At 40.9% G+C, this 24,001-nt stretch overlaps 1 protein-coding gene and 1 long non-coding RNA gene across 2 annotated transcripts in view; one reads left to right on the top strand and one right to left on the bottom strand.

The window, feature by feature from the left end:
* Positions 1–5,052, top strand: part of LOC119624380 (uncharacterized) — a 73,687-nt gene extending 68,635 nt beyond the window's left edge. Inside the window, exon 5 of the long non-coding RNA XR_005240459.2 lies at positions 4,789–5,052. This is a non-coding gene — a long non-coding RNA (uncharacterized lncRNA). The remainder of the gene's footprint in view (positions 1–4,788) is intronic.
* The window catches only part of GNA14 (G protein subunit alpha 14), a 221,024-nt gene that overhangs the window by 92,874 nt on the left and 104,149 nt on the right, over positions 1–24,001 (bottom strand). Inside the window, exon 2 of the mRNA XM_007969546.3 lies at positions 7,659–7,843. Within this exon, the coding sequence (XP_007967737.2) occupies positions 7,659–7,843 (185 nt within the window). The remainder of the gene's footprint in view (positions 1–7,658; positions 7,844–24,001) is intronic.

The raw sequence follows: 24,001 nt of genomic DNA, 5'->3' as shown, positions 1-24,001 counted from the left end.
ACATTGGCCTCTGTGTTCCCAAAGGTTCAGGCAGAATCTGAATTTTTCAAATTGGATGAGGAAGTGGGATAGAAAAATATATTTAAACAGATGTTTTAAAAAGTAGAACATAAAAGGTTCTTAAAATACTCCCAGCCCTGAGAAACTCTCCAATAAAAAAGTGTCAGAAATTGACCATTTTCACTGAACTCTGCCTGATTTCCTCACGCGCGTCTTTAAGAAATTCTCCTGAAATTCTCCTGGAAATTCAGCCTTCCACTTTCTGAGAATGGAAAGTAAATCTGGAGGAGTTATTTATGCATACATGTGAGATTTTATCGAAGGGCTTTCTGGTGTTAGAAATATACTCTCCCATGATCCCGCCCCCAAAATACCACACTTGATTGCTTAAATGTGAAGTTAGATATTTGATGCTTATGTTTTTTACTTGATGAATTATCTCAGTAAATCAAAATATGTATTAATGATTAGTAAAAATACAAACTATTTAATTTCCTAATATAATGTCTTTATTTACTCACAAGCAAAATCATATGGTATATATACATTTTTGAGATGGAGTCTCGCTCTGTCACCCAGGCTGGGGTGCAATGGCGTGATCTCAGCTCACTGCAACCACTGTCTCCCAGGTTCAAGGGATTCTCCTGCCTCAGCCTGCAGAGTAGCTGCGACTACAGGCATGTGACACCGTGCCTGGCTAATTTTTATATGTTTTTTAGTAGAGACACGGTTTCACCATGTTGGCCAGGCTGGTCTTGAACTCCTGACTTCAGGCAATCTGCCTGCCTCGGCCCCCAGAGTGCTGGGATTACAGGCGTGGCCCATATGATATTTTTATTATAAACTAAACCTACACCTTCAACCTGTTATTAACACAATCTGCATCTCTGATTGTCTTATCCATCAAAAGGAAATTACGCTTTCTATGTAGCAACAGTAGGAGAAGGAAGGCGAGAAGGTGCCACTGATGTGATCTTGAGAGAATGAGGTGCAGCTTCTTCCTCTGCCCCCATCTGCATCTCAGAGCCGGAGCTCTGGGCATGAGGCTGTGCTCTGTCCCTGAAAGACTCAAAGGAAACAAACAGCATTTGCCTTTGGGTGGAGATTAATTAGGTCATTCCATGGAAAAGATTGCCAGAAGTCTCCCTCCCTGCTGTGGAAAGGTTGACAGGAAAGCAGAATCCAAATTGAACCCCTTCAAATTATGTCAAGACACATATTTATCAGTGATTCTCGACCCTGGCTGCTCAATCAGAATCACCTGTGAGGGACCTACAACTCAATCCACATGCTCAGGCTGCCTTCCAGAGCATTAACTCTGAGTCTGTGGGGATGATACTCTTGGCCTTGGCCTAACAGCCCCACAGGTGATTCCAATGTGCAGCCAAGACTGAGAATCATTGTTTGGGATGTTCCAGTGCCTGATAAACCCAGCAGCAGGAAGAAGAGGAACTCCAAGGGACTGAGTGATAAAGGCATCCCAAATGTGGGACCTGCAAAAATTTCAAACAAAATTAGCAGAGGCCTTGTGAGTCAATTCAAATGAAAACATTCAACCTTTTAAGAGTGGTGGTTGACCAGATGGCTCAAGTCCATAGTCTCAACTGAATTTTGAATGCAGCAAAAGCTTCTAATGGAAGAGCAAAATGCTTTCTAAAGACAAATCCAGTCCTCACACTTCTAGAAACATTGCCTTCTAAATTAGATACTTAGAGTGGAATGGCAGGCAAAATAATCCCCTTACTGTTTAATTATTGTATTTGTCCATTCTTGCATTGCTAAACAGAAATACTTGACACTGGGCAATTTATAAAGAAAATAGGTTTAATTGGCTCATGGTTCTGGAAGCTGTACAGGAAGCAGGGTGCTGGCATCTGCTCGACTTCTGGGAAGGCCTCAGGAAACTTACAATCATGGTGGAAGGTGAAGGGGGAGCAGGCGCATCACATGACCAGAGCAGGAACAAGGCAGGGGAGGGAGGGGGTGCCACACACTTTCAAACAACCAGATTTCGTGAGAACTCACTCACTGTCATGAGGACAGCACCAAGGGGATGGTGCTAAACCATTCATGAGAAACCACCCTCATGATCCAATCACCTCCCACCAGGCCCCACCTCCAACAGTGGGGATTACAATTCAACACGAGATTTGGGCAGAGATACAGATCCAAACCATATCAACTATTACCTCTTCTTTAAAAAATTTGTTTTGGTTCTTGTCACGATTGCCCTTACAATTAAAGTCCCACGCAAATATGACATGACCCCAGTGTAGTTTAGCACTCCTATAAGCAGAGCAGAAGGGCAGCAAGGGAGCTAGGGTCAGCTGTGAAGAGCCCGTAGGCCTTCTTTTTTTCTTGTGATTACTGAATATGGAACTAACGCGTTTTTGAGATGTCAGGTGGGGCTGACCTTTGCCCTTGGGAAATTCTGTATCTACATCATGTGAACAGATTCTACAGAACCTTTAAGGGGTTCATATTTTTTTCCTTCACCGTAGGACAGGACTAGAATGAGAATTTCCCAAGTTCAAGAGACTGCAAACAGCAAAAATTATGATGCTTTTCAGGCTTCTGTGAAATCATCACAAGTAAACATGAATTATAAACTAACAAGACTTAGGAACCCTGCCACTGAGCAAATGCCTTTGTAATATTTATTCAAGAAGTCATAAATTTGAATTGCGCCCATAAAACACTCTTGAGAGACATTCATAAAAATTAAGGTTTATCAACAGAGTGAGCAAATACATATGAATCATTTCTTTCTTAATAAAATAAGCAGGCAAGGTATAAGAAAAAATCTTCAAGGCTATATCTTAATTGAAAGAACATGTTAGTTAAAAAAACAAATGCGGAACTGAATTTCCGATAAATTTCCTTTAATAAGTGGCCTGTCAAGTAATAGGCAAAGACTTTCAACAGCCTAGCTGAGCAATAATCTCACTAACAATTAAAATAAAACCCTCTAAAACCACTTTTAATTCTCTTCTAAATACATAAGAAAATGTTCCTAGCTCTGAAACAAAAACAGAAACAAACAGAAAAAACAGCAGATAATAGAGAAATACTCAGCAATAAGAAATGAGAAGACTGCACCACTGTGAAAATAAAAGCTAAAGTTTTGTTCATCCCTGCCATAACTAATCAATTGTTTCAAGTTATACAATACTTTGTAAAGAAGGTAACATAATATAGCGTGCCTCCTAAACTATCACTGAATATGACTGAACCACCAATCATTTTATCATTTATGACCTAAGCATGGTACTTTGTTACAGTTTCATGTTTGGAATCAAGACTAGCCCTGAGAAAAAATTATTAGAAATAATAGCCAGAGGAAAATGATAGAGAATAAGTTGATGAAAATGACCTAAACAAGTAATAAAAAGAAAATGAGCCTATTTCTGATTTTTGAACCTGCTCCAATAATAACCTTGTGTTTCTTGAGGGTCATTTAATTTGTAAATCACTTCCTTTTGCTCATATTGGCTTATAAAGTAGACAGAGCATGTCTCATTTAACAGATAAGAAAATGGAAAAACAGAAACAGTACAGCTTCCCGAGGACCAGGGTCAGCAAAGTACAGCCCATTGATTAAATCCACTCATGGACTGTGGATTTTTTGCATGGCCCATGAATCAAAAATAGTTCTTACTATTCTCAACTGTATTCTTAACTTACTATTCTTACTATAAATTCTGTAAGTAGAGTTTATAACTGAGCCACACTTATTTGTTTACTTATTAGATATTCCCTATATCTGCTTTCTGCACTACAACAGCAGAACTAGGTAGTTCCAACAGAGATCATATAGCCCACAAATATTGACTCCCTGGCCCTTTACAGAAAAGTTTGCAGACTCCAGCCCTAGACCCACAGTGGAACTATGAGCAAAGCCCAGATTTTTTACAGCCAATCCAGTGTTCTTTCCATTCCACCTTCTGCCTCTCCTTAAGCCATTTTAGCATTCAGTTCATCTCAGGTGTCTGTTTGAGAAAGTTTATACAACAGGAATTGAGATACTTGAGCCAGACATGGCAAGTAAGGAGGAGACGGGAGGTACAATGGACTTGTATCCTAGTTTCACAGTAATGGATGGAGAGGAATCCTGCCTGGGATGGTTTGTACCCAGAATCTCACCCATACCTAATTTAGACAATGAGATTTGGGATTTTTTGTTTGTTTGTTTGTTTGTTTGTTTTTAAACAGAGTTTCACTCTGTCCCCAGGCTGGAGTGCAGAGGTACCATCTCAGCTCACTGCAACCTCCGCTTCGCAGGCTCAGTGGATCCTCCCACCTCAGCCTCCCGAGTAGCTGGGATTACAAGCATGCACCATCACACCCAGCTAATTTTTGTATTTTTTTTTTTAGAGATGGGGTTTAGCCATGTTGCCCAGGCTGGTCTCAAAACTCTGGGCTCAAGAGATGGCCACTCACCTCGGCCTCCCAAAGTGCTGGGATTACAGGTAAAACCCATTGTGCCCAGCCTGATTTGGGACTTTTTGAGTTGATATTTGGATTAGAATTAGGGTCTTAGATTTGATGCTGGAATGGGTTGACTTTTAGGGATGTTGGGATGGAGTGGATGTATGTTGCACATGGGATGGACATGAATCTTGGGGAGCCAGAGGAGTTGAATTGTGTTCCCCCGAAGCTCATGCTGACCCAAAACTTCAGAGTGTGTAACCTTATTTGGAAAGAGGGTCTCTGTAGATGCAAGCAAGATAAGATAAGGTCATACTGGATTAGGGTGGACCGTAATCCAGCGACTGGTGTTCTTATAAGAAAAGGGAAATTTGGACACAGACCCAGAGAGGACAGTGCCATGGACACACAGACACAGGGGAGAATGCCAGACGAAGGCAGAGGCAGAGGCTGGAGGCAAGTATCTACAAGCTAACGGACAGCAAGGATTTCCAGCCACCACCAGAAGCTAGGGAAAAAGCCGGCAATAGATTCTCTCAGAGCCTCCAGTCAGAACCAATCAACCTTGGTTTTGGCCCTTTAGCTTGCAGAACTGTAAAAACAATAAATTTCTGTCTTAAGCCATCCAATCTTAAGTACTTTGTTATAACAGCCCTAGGAAACTAATACAGATTAGCGGGCAAACAGAGATGGCCTAGACAAAAGAATTAAGGTCAAGAGAAAAGGAGACAGTGGTAGATGTCAAACCACATAAAACCATTTTGTTTAAAATATAAACTAAGTACGTCTAGAAGATCAAGAGGTAAAACAAAACAAAAGCAAAAACCTAGAGGCCTTGATAACTAAGCTGATGAGGTTTTACAAACGCTGCTGCCAACGTAAGCAGAAGTGGCTTACACATGAGCCTTTTCTCCCCAGTAGGTCTGTTTACAAACCCATCCTTGAATTCCAAGCTTCGCCCAGTCACCTCAGCACGACTGGTAAACAAAATGCATTTTACAACAGGGGAAAACAGATGAACTGAAATCACCCCCAAGAACATTCCTGCCATGCCACTTCTCTGAAGTAATCTTAAATCTCCACAGAAAGCCTAATTTTGACAGTACATTAGAAAGGGTAAGTAAAAAAAGAACTATACCTTTTCAAAAAGATACAGCAATGTATAAAGGAATCATCTCAGTCACTTCTAGAATCTCCTAGTGGCTCAGTGTGTGCCTCTCAGCTTACTTCATACCAGATATACCGTAGGCCAAGCTTGTCCAACCCATGGTCCCCGGGCCACATGCAGCCCAGGACAGTTTTAAATGCAGCACAACACAAATTCATAAAACAGAATGAGATTTCTTAAAACAGAATGAGATTTTTTGCAATTTTTTTTTTAAGCTCATCAGCTATTGTGAGCATTAGTGTGTTTTATGTGTGGCTCAAAATAATTCTTCCAATGTGGCCCAGGGAAGCCAGAAGATTGGATACCCTTGCTGTAGGCTAATTCACCCTACACAATTTTTTTGTTTTGTTTTGTTTTCTTTTTTGAGATGGAGTTTCACTCTTGTTGCCCAGGCTGGAGTGCGATGGCACAATCTCGGTTCACTGCAACCTCCACCTCCTGGGTTCAAGTGATTCTCCTGCCTCAGCCTCCCTAGTAGCTGGGATTACAGGCGCCCGCCACCATGCCCAGCTAATGTTTTGTAATTTTAGTAGAGACGAGGTTTCACTATGTTGGCCAGGCTGGGCTCGAACTCCTGACCTCAGATGATCCACCTGCCTCGGCCTCCCAAAGTGCTGGGATTACAGGCGTGAGCCACCGTGCCCGGTCCACCCCACACAATTTTTAGCATAACTCTGTTGCAGGGTGAAATTGTAGGCAAGATGTGTTCCTTCATTTCTTCAGGGCTGCAAGGACATGATGGTAAAGACATAGATTGTAGAGAGGAGGTAAAGGTAAGTCTAAAATTTGGTGCCTACTGTGTTTTACTATGTAATCCCATAAAAATTTAAATTGATTGCTTTAAAACTTTTTTTCTTTGAGACGGAGTCTCGCTCTGTGGCCCAGGCTGGAGTGCAATGGTGTGATATTGGCTCACTGCAAGCTCTGCCTCCTGGGTTCACACCATTCTCCTGCCTCAGCCTCCTGAGCAGCTGGGACTACAGGCGCCCACCACCACACCCGGCTAATTTTTTGTATTTTTTAGTAGAGATGAGGTTTCACTGTGTTAGCCAGGATGGTCTCGATCTCCTGATCGGCCTGCCTTGGCCTCCCAAAGTGCTGGGATTACAGGTGTGAGCCACCACGCCCAGTCTTTTTAATCATATATATATGAGTGTAGGTGCCACAAGTTCATAATAAAGTTGTCCTTAGGGGTCCATATTAAAGCCCATGCAATTCTGGCATTTTACTAGCTAAATTCCTTTTTCACAGACCCACGAGAGACTCATCTGACACAGAATTTTTCTCTTTATCATCATGTAATGTTGTAATTTGGTATCAATTATTTTAAATAAACTCTGATTTCTAATATAGTTGCTTAATGAACTCAGACACAGTATTATTCTCCTTTGGATTTGCATTCCAATGGACCATATAAAATTTTATTTTCCTTCTCTCTCATTCCTGCCTCATTATTTTCCTCCGGTTTTCAGCAGATTTGTATTTTAAATAACTGGTGGTGAGGGGAAAGCAAATGGCAGCTTGACACCAGCACTTTACAGAAGCACATTGCTGGCTGGGCCATTAGCATTGTACTCATGAGCCTTCACTTAGTTCCCAAGATGGGTGAACTCCCAACACAAACAAACAAAACCCACTGATTTCTCTGAGTAGTCTGCACCAATTAGTGAAACCATTTCCTGAGACTGGGAATTCTTGAAACGCTGGCCACTGTAAACCCAATGTCCCCATGGCTCCAGTGAAGAAATTAACTGGGTCTCTAGGCAGAAAGAGAAAATGTATGACTTCCTTTTCTCTGCGCCGGAAATAAGCAACCTAAATAACAGTCCAAACTTTGGAATCCCTGCATGCTGGGTAGCCTCACGCTAGCACCATGAGAGAAGTCCTGCAGAAAGAAGACTGGGGGGCTAACTAAATTCCTCAAACTCCTCTCGATGATCCCCACCCCAGGGATCAAGAGCTTCTTCTGGCATCTGACCAAAGCACTCAGGGAATCTTTGTGCTAACCAGAGTGGGCAGGCACACATTCACAAATAGGACAAGTACCCTCTAAGCACGTTACCTTATTCTGCTCACACACATATTGTATCCTTAGCGTGTCCATCGCTCTGATCATGGCTTGCATGGCAGTGAATATGTTTTGGTAAACCAGCTTCGTGAACCCCTTTCTGTCTTCATCGCTGTAACCAGACCCATGGATAATTCTCATCTGCTTGATAAAGGTGCTTTTCCCACTTTCACCAGTTCCTATGAGAAAAAACAAGTGGAAAACGCTGTCATCAGACTTCCAAAGGAACACACAGAGAAACAGAACACCTCCTGGCAGTATTAATCCACATCCCAATTAATAGGTTGATGGGTTGGATTTGGAAGGGACTGCCGAATGGTTATGCAGTTTTAGGCTACAGAGCAGTGCCAGCCTAAGCCTCGGGCAAGTGCCACCCTCAGTCCAGGGAAATGCTTCCCCACATCCTTGCCCTAAGTCCTTGAAAGAACAGGCAACCATGTCTGAAAGACCTGAGCATTTGAGGGCTTTGTCACTGAGAAGATGGCAGGGGCCATGATAGGGCTGCTTCAGAGTGCAGGGAGGATTTGAGCCATAGAACGCTTGGAGGAGAGAAAAAGGTTCATGAATCAGTCAACTCCTTCCTTTCAGATACACAAATATTCTTCATTCCTGCACAAGAAAGCACCGTTTCCCAGTGGTGCCAAGTGTCTATGTGCTTGCTTCTTTTCATGTCTCAACATGCAGTTCAGGAGGTCCTCGAAACTCACAACACTTGCACATAGCAGCCAAGGAACACGTTACAGTATGAAGCCATCCCTGTTGTTCTTAAATGTGTATTACAGGTCCAGATAGAACATATGTGAAATATAACATCAAAACTCTATATTCATATTAGATTGAAAGTTTGCTTGAAAAGGTAGTAAAAGTTACAGTATAAGTGACAGAAATTTAGATAATAGAATTAAAATATTTGCTAATATTTTCTTTGATAATTTATCATATGACACCCCTTCACCATGTTTGGAACATGATGGGTCCTACTCATGGCTCCTCACAACCACTTGATGAAGAATTTGCTATTGCTGATACAGTTCAGATCTGTGTCCCTACCCAAATCTCATGTTGAATTGTAATCCCCAGTGTTGGAGGTGGGGCCTGGTGGGAGGTGATTGGATCATGGGGGTGGTTTCTCATGAATGGTTTAGCACCCTCACCTTGGTGCTGTTCTCGTGAGGGTTCTAGCAAGATCTGGTTGTTTAAAAGTGTATGGCACCTCTCCCGCTCACTCTTGCTCCTGCTCTGGCCACATGAAGTGCCTGCTCCCCCTTTACCTTCCACCATGATTGTAAGTTTCCTGAGGCCTCCCCAGAAGCCGAGCAGATGCCAGTATCATGCTTCCTGTACAGCTTGTGGAACCGTGAGCCAATTCAACCTCTTTTCTTTATAAATTACCCAGTCTCAGGGATTTATTCATAGCAATGTGAAAATAGGAGAATACAATTATCATCTTCATTTTGCAGATAAGAAACCTGAGATTCTAATTGGTTAAATAATCTCTGCAAGCTCACAGTTGGCAAGAGAAAGAACTAGGATTTACTCAGAATTGAACTACAATGACAAACTCGATTAGAGAAGAATGTCTTGGTCTGATCTAAAAGGGACACACCTGAAGTTCACAGTCACACACTGAACCTCAAACCTTAGCCAACCCACTGTCTTGCAGGCTCAGGTTGCTGGGGCACATGGGAGAACCCCCAGACAGGGAAGTGTCCACACAGTCTCACTGGCCTTGCTTCGGCCTCCAGAGACAGGATAGGTAGACACTGTCCTCCCATTTCAGACACCAGAAAACTGGCAATTAGGGGATGAGCCAAGGTTGGGTGCAGATGCAGACTTGCAGGGCTGGAAGTCAGGTGTCAACGCCTTGGCCTTCAACATTCAACACAGACGTCACATACCTTAAAAAGGATTTCCTTCTCCTGTGTGCCACCAGTAGTTAGCCCTACCTGCTTAAAGCCCTCAAAGTGCCTTGGATACCCAGAAGCAGCACATAGCCTAAATGCTTGCTTGCAGATACATCTCTCACCACACCTTTCATCCAGGAAGGGCAGGGCCCGGAATTCACATATTTGGGTACTATGAACAATGTGCCTGCTTTATAGAGAGCACTCAAAGAAATGGTCAATGAAGGACTGAATGGAACAAACATGAGAAGTCAGCAGGTTCCTCCATAGGTCTTACATCATAGACAACCTCAGAAAAACGAGACATGAATTGAACAAGGATAAACTGTGATGCAACCATGCGCCCCTGGGAACCACCATTTCGTAATGACTCTTGGCTGCACAAACCCTATATGAGAAGTGAGAACCTGTAGAAAGACCTTATACTGTCCAGGCTTGGTTCAAAGTCCCAAGTCAGATTAGCTCTCTACTCCTGCAGCATCTTAGAGTCCCTGCGTGTGACTATGATACTCCCATGCCTTCTCCTATTCCACCCAGCAGAGCTGAGTCCAATCCAGTGCTAGATCACCCCAAGCAAACATTAATATGGCTACATTTACACGTTGTAAAGCTGATATGAATGCAGAGATTATGTAATCACCCCAAGACAGGCTGTGGTTTATGGTCCTCATGCCAGAAAAATCACTCAAGACACATCCCAAAATCTAAACTAAGAGAATCTTTTTGCTAATAAGAGTCATTCACTTACAATGTTATTAATAGTTAAAGCTAACTCCACCACCAGCCCCAAACACACAAACCCATTTTAAAAGCCACCGACTTTTGCTTTCAGACATGGAGTATTTCAAAAAGTAAAAGTTAAAAGTGATTTTAAGGGTTCATACAAGAGAAGATATAGATGTATTTGATAAATACCCATATTTTAAAATATACTTTAGTTTTAAATTGTGGCTGTTCAAAGAATTAAAAAACCAAATGTGGGGCCAAAAAAGGGCAGGATAAGGCAAAGAAAAGAGACTGAAAGACACAGCACTGAGGGCTAAGGTTGAGGGAGCAAAGAGACTCACTGTGTGGAGGTCCTCTTCTTTCATTTAAGCCTCAGCACCACCCAGGTTTTTTTTGTTTTTTTTTTTTTTCCCCCAGGAGGGAAACTGAAAATCAGAAAGATTTTAAATTGGTTGTCCAAGGTCACTCAGCTTGGAAGTGTTGTGTCCTGGGTCCAAATGCAGGTTTGTGTTGGTATATGCACTTCATAGGACAGCACCCCTAGTTATGAGCTAGTTTTACACTGCGTATTTCCCCCAAGTACATGGTCTCATCCATTGCTCCTATCAGCTTACGTGCAGCCTTCACCTGGTACAGAGATTCCAACCCTTGAAACTTCACCTTTTAGCCTACAGAGATCTGCTGTAAATAAGATGGTCCCAGCAGCAGGTGAGTGCACGGGAAGGTAGATGATGGCATCATTATTTTTATAATGACAGCGGTGACCAGGACCAGAGGGACAAGTTAAACTCAAGCTAAGGATCTCAACTGAGTTTCCTCACTTGTTCTAAACAGAAACTCAACACTCAGACATCAAGTGTATGACTGTTCATTTATTCACAAAAAGCAAAAGAAAAATCCAAAGGGTATGATTTTTAGAGTGAAAAAGTATTGATAATTAGAGGACTGGGTGACTTAGGTGACTTAGATTCTACATCCTACCTAAGTACCTGTTAGAATGTGTGGTTTATTTCAGTAGCATGGGTCTGCTCTGCCTTGTTTCTTATCTCTTTATGAGGAATTTCTCACCTGCACCCCCACAAAATGCATGTGCTAGGTGGAGGGTCCTCTGCAGCCTGAACAGCTACACACAGCGAAGAGAACAGGAACCCTCACCCTGGCAGCAGCTTTTTGGTTTACAAGGAGTGGGAGGTCTTTTAACCGAAAGGTGAATTTTGGTATCTGGTTCCAAAGGGATTCACTTAGATGTAATGGGGCTAGGAGTGGAGGGGTCACAGCCCAGAGGGTTTGCAATCCTGGACCCAATCCATAAAATCACAGAGTGAAAGAAGGAATAAAATTACAATTCCATCTCTAGACTCTGTTTCAAATATAATTAGGGGAAATGGCTCTTCTCCATTTAGTTTTTCTCTGTTTTCATGTTTGAAAATAAAATCCAACAATGGTAATAAGTACTTTTAAACTTTCAGCATCATCTAGAGCCTGCCATATATATATTTTGGATACAGAGTCTTGCTCTGTTGCTCAGGCTGGAGTGCAGTGACGTGATCTCAGCTCACTGCATGCAACCTCTACCTCTGGGTTCAAGCAATCCTCATACCTCAGTCTCGCCAGTAGCTGGGATTACAGATGTGTGCCACCACACCTGGCTAATTTTTGTATTTTTAGTAGAGACAGGGTTTCGCCATGTTGCCCAGGCTGCTCTCAAACTCCTGAGCTCAGGCCATCTTCCTGCCTCGGTCTCTCAAAGTGCGAGGATTACAGGCGTGAGCCACCATGCCTGGCCTGGCGCTTGCTATATTTGAGATAGTTGCTCGCCATCATCCATCTGCAACTGTCCTTTGTCATAAAATCAGTGGCAAACTTCTGGGGAAGGTACCCTGGCCAGTAATTGATTCACTAGAAGACTTAATGTCCCTTTCTCTGTGTTGATCCTCTCTGACCTCTCACAGGAGATAAAACTGCTCCTGATCTAAGGCTCTCATAATCTCCCAAGTCTCCTGCTATACAGCTTTGCCGTGGATCCTCTGCCTCCCTTCTCCCCCTAAACTTGGGATATTTCCTTTTCCAGGGTAGACACTCAATTACTGGTTAAACTGAACATAGAGATCTTGCTAGTTGGCACATACAGATAATTTCTCTTCCATCTGAAGTTAAAACTCACCTCTACTGGCTTCCTGCTTACTGTGGGTGAGAGCTGTAAGCCTCTGACCTTGCAGGTTGGGAGTTTTCCTACAAGACACTTGCTCCTGGCCTTCCACTCATCTAGCATTTCCCAAACCTCAATTATTTGTGTACCAACCTTGTGATCTTTCTCATATCCATGTCACCTGTGTGATTATTTAGTATTTAGCTTTATTATTTCAATAAACTTGTAACGAAAGGAAACCTGTCATGAGTAAAAGACCAGTATTATTTGCCACGATCAAACTAAATATAACAAAATAAATGACTTCAGCAATATTTCAAATAAAAACATCCTGTCTGTCACCAGTGATCCGGGAACCACATTGGGAAAATCATACATATGAATTATCATTTCTTTATGTGAAATTTACCCATTTACTTTTCATTCCTAAAGGAGATTCCCCCACTCTTCTCTCTAGAGTCTTCTGAAATTCCACCCTTGAACCTCATCCCAACACAAAATAACCAAGGATTGAAACTCATGTCAGTACAAAAGGCCTTTAGGAGCCAGGAGAAAACAGAGGCCAAAGCAACATAAATCTTTCCTAAGTGATAGTCCAAGGACATCAAAACAGAAAGTCAATTGTTCTAATGTTTACATAAAATTCAGAGAGACTGCCTCCCAGAGGGCCGAAGCAGGCTGATAAACCTTCCTAGATAGGAAGCATCATCTCCCAATTGTCTGTGATGTGTTCTGAAACCATCGTGAGAAGCCACTGTTTTTAGCTCAGTTTTGCATAAGACAACGTAAATAGAACAAAAGAAGTCAGAACAAGAATGAGGACACAGTTCTGGATGTTGCTCACGCTGTCTAAATCATCTATGTGCCCAACAGGCGGAAGACGGACATGCGCATAATGGATGTGACCCACAGGTTGGCTCTCTAAGGACAGGGACCTTTTTTTTTCTCATTTCCTGGTATCTTTGGAGCCTAAAAGAGCACAGGGTAAGAGCCTAATAAAATATTCATGAATGGGTGTTTATTGGCTGTAGACAGCCAGGATGGCTTCTGTTTTGAAAAGCAACAAGGAAGTGGATTTCCCGCTCAGAGTAGGTGAGTCTGTTGTGCACGCAAAGCAACCTCACCAGTGAGCAGGCCTCTGATGAAGACAGTTGAGGCCAGGTGTCAGCACACTGGGAGGCTCAGGTTCCATTTCAGGGCTTTTTAATGGGGGGATAAAGGACTTAAGAAATTCCTTTTGTAATCTTTAGGAAGGAGCGGTTCTCAGCAGCAAAGAGGCCTGCCCAGAGGACAGTGCCAGGCCTTTGGGGGCACTCTGCTTGGCCCCAGAGAACTCATAGCTGACCTTGGGCAGTAGCTACCCATGCAGCAGAAGTTTCTGTACATGTGTGTACTGCAATCCTGGGGCTTGTTAAAGATACTGATTTATGGGCCGGGCGCAGTGGCTCACGCCTGTAATCCTAGCACTTTGGGAGGCTAAGGCGGGCCAATCACAAGGTCAGGAGACTGAGACCATCCTGGCTAACATGTGAAACCCCCGTCTCTACTAAAAGTACAAAAAATTAGCTGGGCATGGTGACGGGCACCTGTAGTCCCAGCTACTCGGGAGGCTGAGGCAGGAGAATAGTGTGAACTTGGGAGGGGGAGATTGCAGTGAGCCGAGATCACGCCACTGCACTCCAGCCTGCACTACATGCAAGACTCCTTCTAGGAAAAAGAACAAAAACAAAAACAAAAACACGAAAAAGATACTGATTTATGAGAGCATCGGCTAATGCTGGGAGAAATTCCAAATGACTCCCTACCTAAGTGCAGGACAGCATCCAATGAGGGACAAGGATGCTCATTAAAAATGCAGATTCTTGGATCCCTTGTCAGGTCTAATAATTTTGACAGGTTTGAAAATATGCATTTTCACCACCATTCCAGGGGTTTGGACGCACCCTATCCACAGGCTGGTTGGGAAACACTTCTCTGGGGCCCTTCAAAGGGGAACCTGTGTTAATAGAATAGGCCTGGGACTGGAATGCTCAAGCTATTACATTACATTCAGTTTAGTTGATTTTTTTTCCAAGCAGGTTCCAATTTTATTTCTGCATGATAAAATATCCCCTCCGGAGCTCTGTTTTTCAATTTCCAGGGGGAAAACATTTTTAAAGTGCCAATAAGATTCACTTCTTCAAGTTATTCCTGCCAGTTTCTGTCCAGCCCCTACATCACCTTCGCAGCCAGGTCACTCTCCCAGCTTCTGTACTTGCAAATAGAGGAGGTGCTATTTATCACCATAAAATGAGAAGTAGCAATAATTGTAGGAAACACAGAACTGGAAACAATTGGAGACAGGGTTCACGGCTGCTCTCTCAACAGAAGAGGTTAGTAAAAGGCTTTCGAAATAAAAAAGGGAAGTTGAAAGAAACTAAGTGATGAGGCTCAACAGACAGTTTAAGATTAAAAAACAACGGCAAAACAATGGAGCGGAATTCAAAATATGTCGTATTATTTTTGTTAGGTTTCTGTTTGTTTTTTGAGACAGAGTATCGCTCTGTCACCCGGGCTGGAGTGCAGTGGCACAGTCTCAGTTCACTGCAACCTCTGCCTCCCGAGTTCAAGCGATTCTTCTGCCTCAGCCTCCTGAGTAGCTGGGATTACAAGCATGCACCACCACGCCCGGCTAATTTTTGTATTTTTAGTAGAGATGGGGTTTCACCATGTTGGCCAGGCTGGTCTCGAACTCCTGGCCTCAAGCGTTCCTCCCACCTCCACCTCCCAAAGTGCTGGATTACAGGTGTAAGACACCATGCCCAGCCTTATTAGTCTTGTTGATTCTTTAATCTGCAAAACCATCTTTATTGCCTAACCAAGAAGAGCAGCAATTTCAAATATTTCCTGCTACTTTCTACCATCTTTGGGTCTCATTTTGATAAAGAAATAATTTTCAAGTCCTAACTTGATTTGTGAGTACCTCTTATATCAGATAAAGTCAATGGGTCATGTTAACAAGTTTTAATCACAGAGAATTTTTGAATAATTCTTTTTCTAATTTGAGATATCAAAAATATTTCTATTTGTAATATGTGCACTTTTTTTTACATCTGCATGCATCTTCTTTACTGATACAAAGTATTTTACATATTTATAGGGTACCTATGAGTATCTGTTACATGCATAAAATCAAGCCAGTGTAGCGTATTTGGAGTATCCATCACCTTTAGTATTTATGTCTATGTATCAGTAACATTTCAAGTCCTCTCTTCTAGCTACTTTGAGTGTACAATACACTGTTGCTAACTATGGTCACTCTACTTTGCTATCAAATATTGGGCTTATTTCTTCTATCTAACTGTATGCTTGTTCCCACTAATCAACCTCCCTTCATCCTCCCCTCCCACCCACACCCCCTTCCTGGCCTTTGGTATTTATTATTCTATTCTTGGCTCTGCAAGACCAAGTGTTTTATCTCCCACCAATGAGTGAGAACGTGCAGTATCTGTCTTGCTGTGCCTGGCTTATCCCACTTAACATAATGACTTCCATTTCCATCCATGTTGCTGCAAATGACACGATTCATTCTTTTTCTATGGCTGAATAGTATCCCACTGTGTATATATACCACACTTTCTTTATCCATCTGTCCATCAATAGACACTTATGTTGATTCCATATCTTTGCTACTGTGAATCGGGCTGTGATAAACATGTGAGTGCAGCTATTCCTGTGATATACAGATTTCTTGTTTCTTTGGATAAATACCTAGTAGTAGGATTGCTGGATTGTATGGTACGTCTATTTTTGAGTTGTTGGAAGATTCTCCATACTGTTTTCCATAGTGGTTGTATTAGTTTACATTCCCACCAACAGTGTATGAGTTCCTTTTTCTCTGCATCCTTGCCAGCATGTTATTTTTTGTCTTTTTAGTAGTAGCTATTCTAACTAGGGAACGGTGGTATCTCATTATGGTTTTGATTTGCATTTCCTGACAATCAGTGATGTTGAGCATTTTTTCACATACTGTATGTCTTCTTTTTAAAAAATCGTATTCATATTCTTAGCCCACTTTTTAATGGAATTATTTGATTTAATTGTTGAGTTATTTGAGTTCCTTATATATCCTGGATATTAATCCCTTGTTGATTAATAGTTTGCAAATATTGTCTCCCATTCAACAAGTGGTTTTATTCACTCTGTTGACTGTTTCCTTTGCTGTACAGAAGCTTTTTTTTTTTTTTTTTTTTTTTTTGAGACAGGGTCTCATTCTGTTGCCCAGGTCAGAGTGCAGAGTAATCCTAGCTTACTGCAGCCACAAATTCCTGGGCTCAAGTGATCCTTCTGCCTCAGTCTCCCAAGTAGCTGGGACTACAGGTGCATGCCACCACACTCAGCTAATTTAAATTTTTTTTTTTTTAATAGAGACAGCATTTCACTGTGTTGTCCAGGCTGGTCTTGAAATCCTGGCCTCAACTGATCTTCCTGCCCTGGCCTCCAAACTTGTTGGGATTACAGGTGTGAGGCATTGCTTCTGACCTGTTCTTTTTGCTCAGGATTGCTTTGCTTTGGCTATTCAGGCTCTTTTTTGCTTCCACATGAACTTTAGGATTTTTTTTTTTCTCATGCCGTGAAATATGATGTTGGTATTCTGATAAGGATTGCATTGAACCTGTGGATTACTTTTGGAAATATGGTCATTTTAATTATATTAATTCTTCCAATCCATGAGCATGGATTTCTAATTCCACTTCTTTGTTTCCTTTTCAATTTATTTCAGTAGCATTTTGTAGTTTTCTTTGTAGAGATCTTTCACCTCATTGATTAAATTTATCCCTAGGTATTTTCTTTCTTTATAGCTATTGTAAATAGCATTGCTTTCTTGATTTCTTTTTCAGCTGGTTCACAATTGGTGTATAGAAATGGTACTAATTTTGTATGTTGATTTTGTGTTCTGTAACTTTATGGAATTTATTTATCAACTCTAGGAGTTTATTTTGGTGGTCTTTAGGGTTTTTAGATATGAGATCATATCATCTTGTTTATATATTATAACATTTTAAATGTCTAATAAAATGTGTCTCCTTCAGGCACATTCAGGAAAAAATAAGTTTATATCATCAGCAAAGAGGTACAATTTGACTTCCTCTTTTCCAATTTGGATGCCTTTTTTTCTTTTGCCTGACTACTCTGGCTAGGACTCCCAGTACCATGTTGAATAGGAGTGGTGAACGTGCATATCCTTGTCTTGTTACAGACCTCAGAAGAAAGAGTTTCACCTTGTCCCCGTTCAGTATGATGTTAGCTGTGAGGTCTTCATAGATGGCTTTTATTATTTCAAGGTATGTTCCTTCTATTTGTAGTTTGGTGAGTTTTTATCATGAATGGATGTTGAATTTTGTCAAATGCTCTTTCTCCATTTATTGAGGTAATAACATAGTTTTTGTCCTTCATTCTATTGATGTGATATATCATGTTTATTGATTTGTATATGTTGCACCATTCTTGTATCCCTGGTATAAATTCTACTCGGTCATGGTGCATTATGTTCGTGATGTGCTGTTGGATTTGGTTTGCTAGTATTTAGTCGAGGATTTTTTTGCATCTATGTTCATCAGGGATATTTGCCTGTTGTTTTCTTTTTCCATTGTGTCCTTGCCTGATTTTGATATCAGGGTAATGCTGACCTTGTAGAATGAGTTAGGGAGACTTCCCTCCTCTTCAGTCTTTTGGAATAGTTTCAGGAAGATTGGTATTAGTTCTTTGTTATAAATTTGGTAGAATTTGGCTGTGAATCAATTTGGTCCTGCTTTTTCTTTGTTGGGAGACATTTTTATTACTGATTCAATCTCAGTAGTTGTAATTAATTGGTTTAGGTTCTCTATTTCTTCCTGATTCAAGCTTGGTTGGTTGTATATTTACAGGAATTTATTCATTTCCTCTAGGTTTTCAGCTAATCAGTGTATACTTGTTCATAATAGTGTCTGATGATCTTTTGTAATTCTGTAGTATTCGTTGTAATGTCTCCTTTTTCATTTCTGATTATGTTTATTTGGATTTTCTCTCTTCTTGGTTAGTCTAGCTAGTGGTTTATCAATTTTGTTTATCTTTTCAAATAACCAATTTTTCATTTCATTGATCTTTTATAATTTTTTAGTTCTATTTTATTTAGTTTTGCTCTGATCTTTATTATCTCTTTCCTTTTGCTAATGTTAGGTTTGGTTTGTTCTTGTATTTACTTCTTTGGGGTGCACTATTAGGCTATTTGTTTTTGATATAGATATTTATTGCTATAAACTTCCCTCTTAACAGTGCCTTCACTGTATCCCACAGGTTTTGGTAGATTGTGTTTCCATTTATCATTTATTTCAAAAATGTTTTAAATTTCCATCTTAATTTCTTCATTGACCAAATAATGATTCAAGAATATGTTGTTTAATTTCCATGTATTTGCATAGTTTCCAAAATTCCTCTTGGTATTGGTTCCTAGTTTTATTTCATTGTGGTCTGAGAAAATAAACAATATAATTTTGATTTTTAAAAATGTTTGAGACTTGTCTTATAGCCTAAAATATGGTCTATTATAAAGAATGTTCCATGTGCTGATAAGAAGAATGTATATTCTATCGTTGATGGATAAAATGCTCTCTAAATGTCTGTTTGGTCAATTTGATCTAAAGTCTAGATTAAATCCAATGTTTCTTTGTTGATTTTCTATCTACATGGTCTGTCTATTGATGAGAGTAGAGTGTTGAAGTCCCCTACTATTATTGTACTGGAGTCTAGCTCTCTCTTTAGATATAGTAATATTTGCTTATGAATCTGAGTGCTCCAGTTTTGGAAGCATATATATTTAAAATTGTTGTTTTCTCTTGCTGAATTGATCTTTTTATTATTATACATCGACATTTTTTGTCTTTTGAAGTATGTTTTATCTGACATAAGTATAGTTATTCCTGCTTGCTTTGGGTTTCTGTTTGCATGTAATATCTTTTTCTATCCCTTTACTATGAATTTATGTGTATCTTTGCAAGTAAAGTGGGTTTCTTGTAGGCAGCATATAGTTTGATCATGTTCCTTTATTCATTCATCCAATCTACATCTTTTAAGTGGATAATTTAATCCATTTACATTCAAGGTTATTATTGATAGGTGAAGTTTTTTTGTTTTTCATATAGTTGTTTTCTGGTTCCTTTGTTCATTTCTTTTTCTCTTGTTTGTCATTGTGGTTTGGTAATTTTATGTAGTAGTACCACTTGAGTCCTTTCTCTTCTTCATTTGTGTGTTTAGTTAACCAATGGGTTTTATATTTTCATGTGTTTTCATGGTGGTAAATGTTGTCCTTTCACTTCCAGGTTTAGGACTTCTTTGTGCCTTTCTTGTAGGGCCAGTCTAGTAGTTATAAATTCTCTCAGCATTTGCTTGTCTGGGAAATTATTTTTTTCTTGCGAAGAATGATTTTGCTGGATATAGTATCCCTGAGTGGAAGCTTTTTTCATTCAGTACTTTTCACATGCCATCCCATTCTCTTCTGGCCTGTAACGTTTCTAATGAGAAATCTGCTGTTAGTCAGATAGGGGTTCCTTTATAGGTGACTATAAACTTTTCATGTGCTGTTAGAATCCTCTCATTGTCATTAACTTCAGAGAGTTTGACTATAATATGCTGTAGAGAAGACCTTTTTGCATTGTATCTGTTTGAGCATCTTTGAGCCCCCTGTATCTGGATGTCTAAGTCTTTTCTAAACATGGAAAGTTTTCATCTATTATTTCATTAGTATGTTTTCTAACACTTTCATTCTCTCTCTACCCTTGAGGACACTGATAATTTAAATTTTGGTTGCTTTATGTTGTCCCATATGTCACAAAGGCTTTGCTCTTTCTTTTTTATTCTTTTTTCTTTTTTTTTCTTTTTTTTGTCTGACTTGATTACATTAAAAGACCTGTATTTAAGTTGAGATTCTTTCTTCTACTTGAGCAAGTCTATTGTTAAAGCCTTCAAATGTATTTTATATTTCATTTAATAAATTCTTTACTTCCAGAATCTCCGTTTGATTCTTTTAAAAAATACCTCTTTTTGGAAAACTTCTCATTCATATCCTGAATTGTTGTTCTACTCTTCTGTTTTTCAGAATTCTCTTTATCTCACTGAGCTTCTTTAAAATCAGTATTTTGAAATCTTTGAGATTTTGTGAATTTCTCTTGGATTGCGATCTGCTTCTGGAGAATTATTGTGTTCCTTTGGAGGTGTCCTATTACCTTGCTTTTTCCTGTTTCCTGTGTTTTTATGTTGACATCTGGTATAACAGTCCAACTTTTTGAATTTGTTTTCATAGTGGAGGACTTTTTCCTGAAGATACAAGATATGTACATATACTTCTTCATGACAAGAGATATATATATATATACGGCACTTTGGCTTTGATTTCGGGTGCATGCAGTTAGTACTTATATGATTTCTTCAGCTGTAAACAGTGTCAATGGTGTCTGTGATTTCCTCAGTGGCTTAGGGTGCAGTTATCAGTGAGTCTGTGTTGAAGTTTTACTGGGAACTATGACGCCCAATGGCCAGTCTGCAGGCCCTAGTGGTGACAGCAGTAAACTGAGTATGCCTGTCCTTAAAGCCACAGTATATGTTGGCTCTGGTGTTAGTGGATCTAGGTTGGCCAATTCTAGGGCTTCCAGTTGTTTGCTCAAATGCTGGTGGTGGCAGCAGTGGGCCAGGCATGTGGGCAGGTGCTCAGACTACTGGGCAGCAGGTATGATGTGGCCAATGGCAATAGCAGTGATGGGGCAGCCCACTGGAAGCCAAATGGTCCATGCTGTTTTTCCTGGTGTCTGCGAAAGTCTGGGAGGGCCAGTCCCCTGGCCTTCAGGTGGCTTGTGCAGGTGGTTGCTAGCTGTGGTGGTATCAGCAGGTCGGGTGAGCCCAACCTCAGCCCCTGGGAGGAATGTTCAAGTGTCAATGGTGTTGGACTGGGTTGGTTGATCCCAGGCCCCTGATGGCAGACTAAAGTAATGGGGGAAGGGAACTAGGTTGGTGGACATGTCCTCAGGGGCCCTGGTAGTGAGTTCAGGTGATGGTGCTGATAGGCAGAGGCCAAGCAGTCCACAGGCCACTGGCAGAATGTTCAGGTAGGGGCAGCCTTGGCTGTACTACAGGCCTGCCTCCAAAGAGGATGAGGCCACTCAGTGAGAGCTGCTTAGGGAACTGTGAAGCTTACAGTTTGCTGGCACCTTAGTCCCACAGCAGCCTGCAGCAGCAGCAATGCTATTTGTCTTTGGGGCATGTGAAAGTGCCTGGCCTCTCCTCTTCCTTCTTGACCAGGCAGCAGCAGAAGTGGTGTTGGCTTCAGGGCAGGACACAGTCCTTTGAGAATTGTGCTCTCAGGCTGGTGCCCACTATGGGCATGCCACCAGGGAGGGCAGGGTCATTTTCAATGGGAGCAGCATAGGCAGGCAGCTGTGGGGCTTGTGGCTTTCTCACATCTTAGTCCCACAGTAGCTACAGCTGCAGTGGGATTTGTCCTCAAGATGTGTGAAAAGGGCCAGGCCTCCTCTGTTCCTCTTTGGTCTACCATAGCTGCAGTGGCATCAGCTCCAGGGAACACAGTCCTTTGCCAGTTGATTTCTCAGAATGGTGCCATATTGTAGCTCCTCGGGTTTCAGGAGCCTGTGGGACTAAGCATGGGCTCCCTTTGGAGCAATGTCACTGCACAGTCTCTGTAGCTCTCTATGCGAGTCTCAAGGCCTGCAAGGGTTAAGGACCTCTCACTGGTAGAAATACCTTGCAGGAATGTGGAGCCCTGAGGGGGTCACCCATTTACCTTTTCCCCATGTTTGGGAGCTTCTTCCAGCTCCCAGCCAATCCTGGACAAGCAGGCTGCCTTGTTTCCCTCTCCTTTGCTTTCGGTGCTTCCCATCACTTCTCTGTTGAATGCCAGTGTTCTCTCTTACATGATGTATTTAAAGTGTGAATATCTACTTGCTGTTTTGGTTCCTCTCCGTGGAAGAGATGTGTACTAGCTGCATCTAGTTGATCATCTTGCCTCCTTCCAATAAGTGCATTTAAAAGTTCAAATGCAATGAGGCTACAAGGCTAATTTTTACTCTAAGTTAATTTCACCTATTCATACAATCAAATTTTTATAACTTATTATAAATATGGTATTCCTAAAAAAAATCAATACAAATGTTTCACTTGGTGTTAAATGCCTTATTTCAGGAAATGATTGGCATTGATTTATATTAATCTTTTGTATGTAGTCACATAATCTAGACATCTTTGATGTGCCAAAACATTATAACTGATGCTTCCACAAAGAGTTACACAATTGTCCTCATTCTATGTCAATAGCTCATATGTATAAGGTTCCAGAAATGTAACAAAATAGAGAATCCTAAGAATCAAATGCTTATTAGGGACAAAACTCTGTTTTAGAAAACCCTCTTGACATCAATTACTTTTCCCTAAAAATAAATAAACCACACAAAGTATAAAGGGAAAAAAATCTCTTCAAATAAACTCTGTGACTTGTAGATAAAATATTAGTGATTCTCTTAGAAGCACAACTCATTTCACTTGAAAGAAGGGTCAGTAAGTTGGGCATGGTGTCTCATGCCTGTAATCTCAGCACTTTGGGAGGCTGAGGCAGGCAGATCACTTGAGGTCAGGAGTTCAAGACCAGCCTGGCCAACATGACGAAACCACGTATCTACTAAAAATACAAAAATTAGCCGTGTGTGGCGGCATGTGCCTGTAGACGCAGCTACTCAGGAGGCTAAAGCACGAGAATCGCTTGAACCGGGAGGCAGAGGTTGTAGTGAGCCAAGATCATGCTACTGCATCTCAAAAAAAAAAAAATAAATAAAAAATTCATGAGCTCACTGTCATCTCTAAGAGACTGACTCATAATTGTTTTACTTCCTTAAAAAGGCAAATTGTAAGCATATTCATTAATGGATCTTCAACTCACTGCTGCTTCTGAAAATTAACATTTTCCTCATTCTTGCAGAAACGTTCACCAAGAAATCATAACACCAGGGCCGTGGTAAGACTTTAGCCTCTCAGACTTTAAAAGAATATGAGAAGTAATCTAACACTACAGCAGTTAACACAAGAATGAGCCTGAAGTCTGAACTTCTCCTTGCACAATTATGACTGTCCAGAAGTTTGGTTTTGCTTACGTTGAAAAAGAAAGGGTAAAGACAAAAATTACTTAAAGGAAAAGGAAGAAGCTCTAGAAAGAGCCAATAGACTTAAAATCCTTAAGCCTCAATCAGGCAGGCACAAAGATGAAGCAACCATCTTAAAGCACTACAACATTTTGCTGAAACACCAGTAACTAGAGTACCTAACCCACCTTCCTATTCTCTCCTCCACTTCTAAAGACAAATTTAAAAACAAATGCTAAAGAAGAGGAGCTACAAGTACAATTAAATACAGAATCAAGTTAAAAATGAAAACACGGGAATTCCAATACTGTATGTCTTTAAAAATATAATGCACTACCATTCACCTTGGAAAGCTAAGAAATCATTCTTTGGAAGTCCTTCTCAGAATTGTGTCAGAAGATG

This window comes from Chlorocebus sabaeus, chromosome 12, assembly GCF_047675955.1.
Source record: "Chlorocebus sabaeus isolate Y175 chromosome 12, mChlSab1.0.hap1, whole genome shotgun sequence".
Classification (NCBI taxonomy): Eukaryota; Metazoa; Chordata; class Mammalia; order Primates; family Cercopithecidae; genus Chlorocebus; species Chlorocebus sabaeus.
The sequence above is the reverse complement of the archived record's forward strand: the minus strand, read 5'-3'. Positions and strand labels throughout refer to the sequence as shown.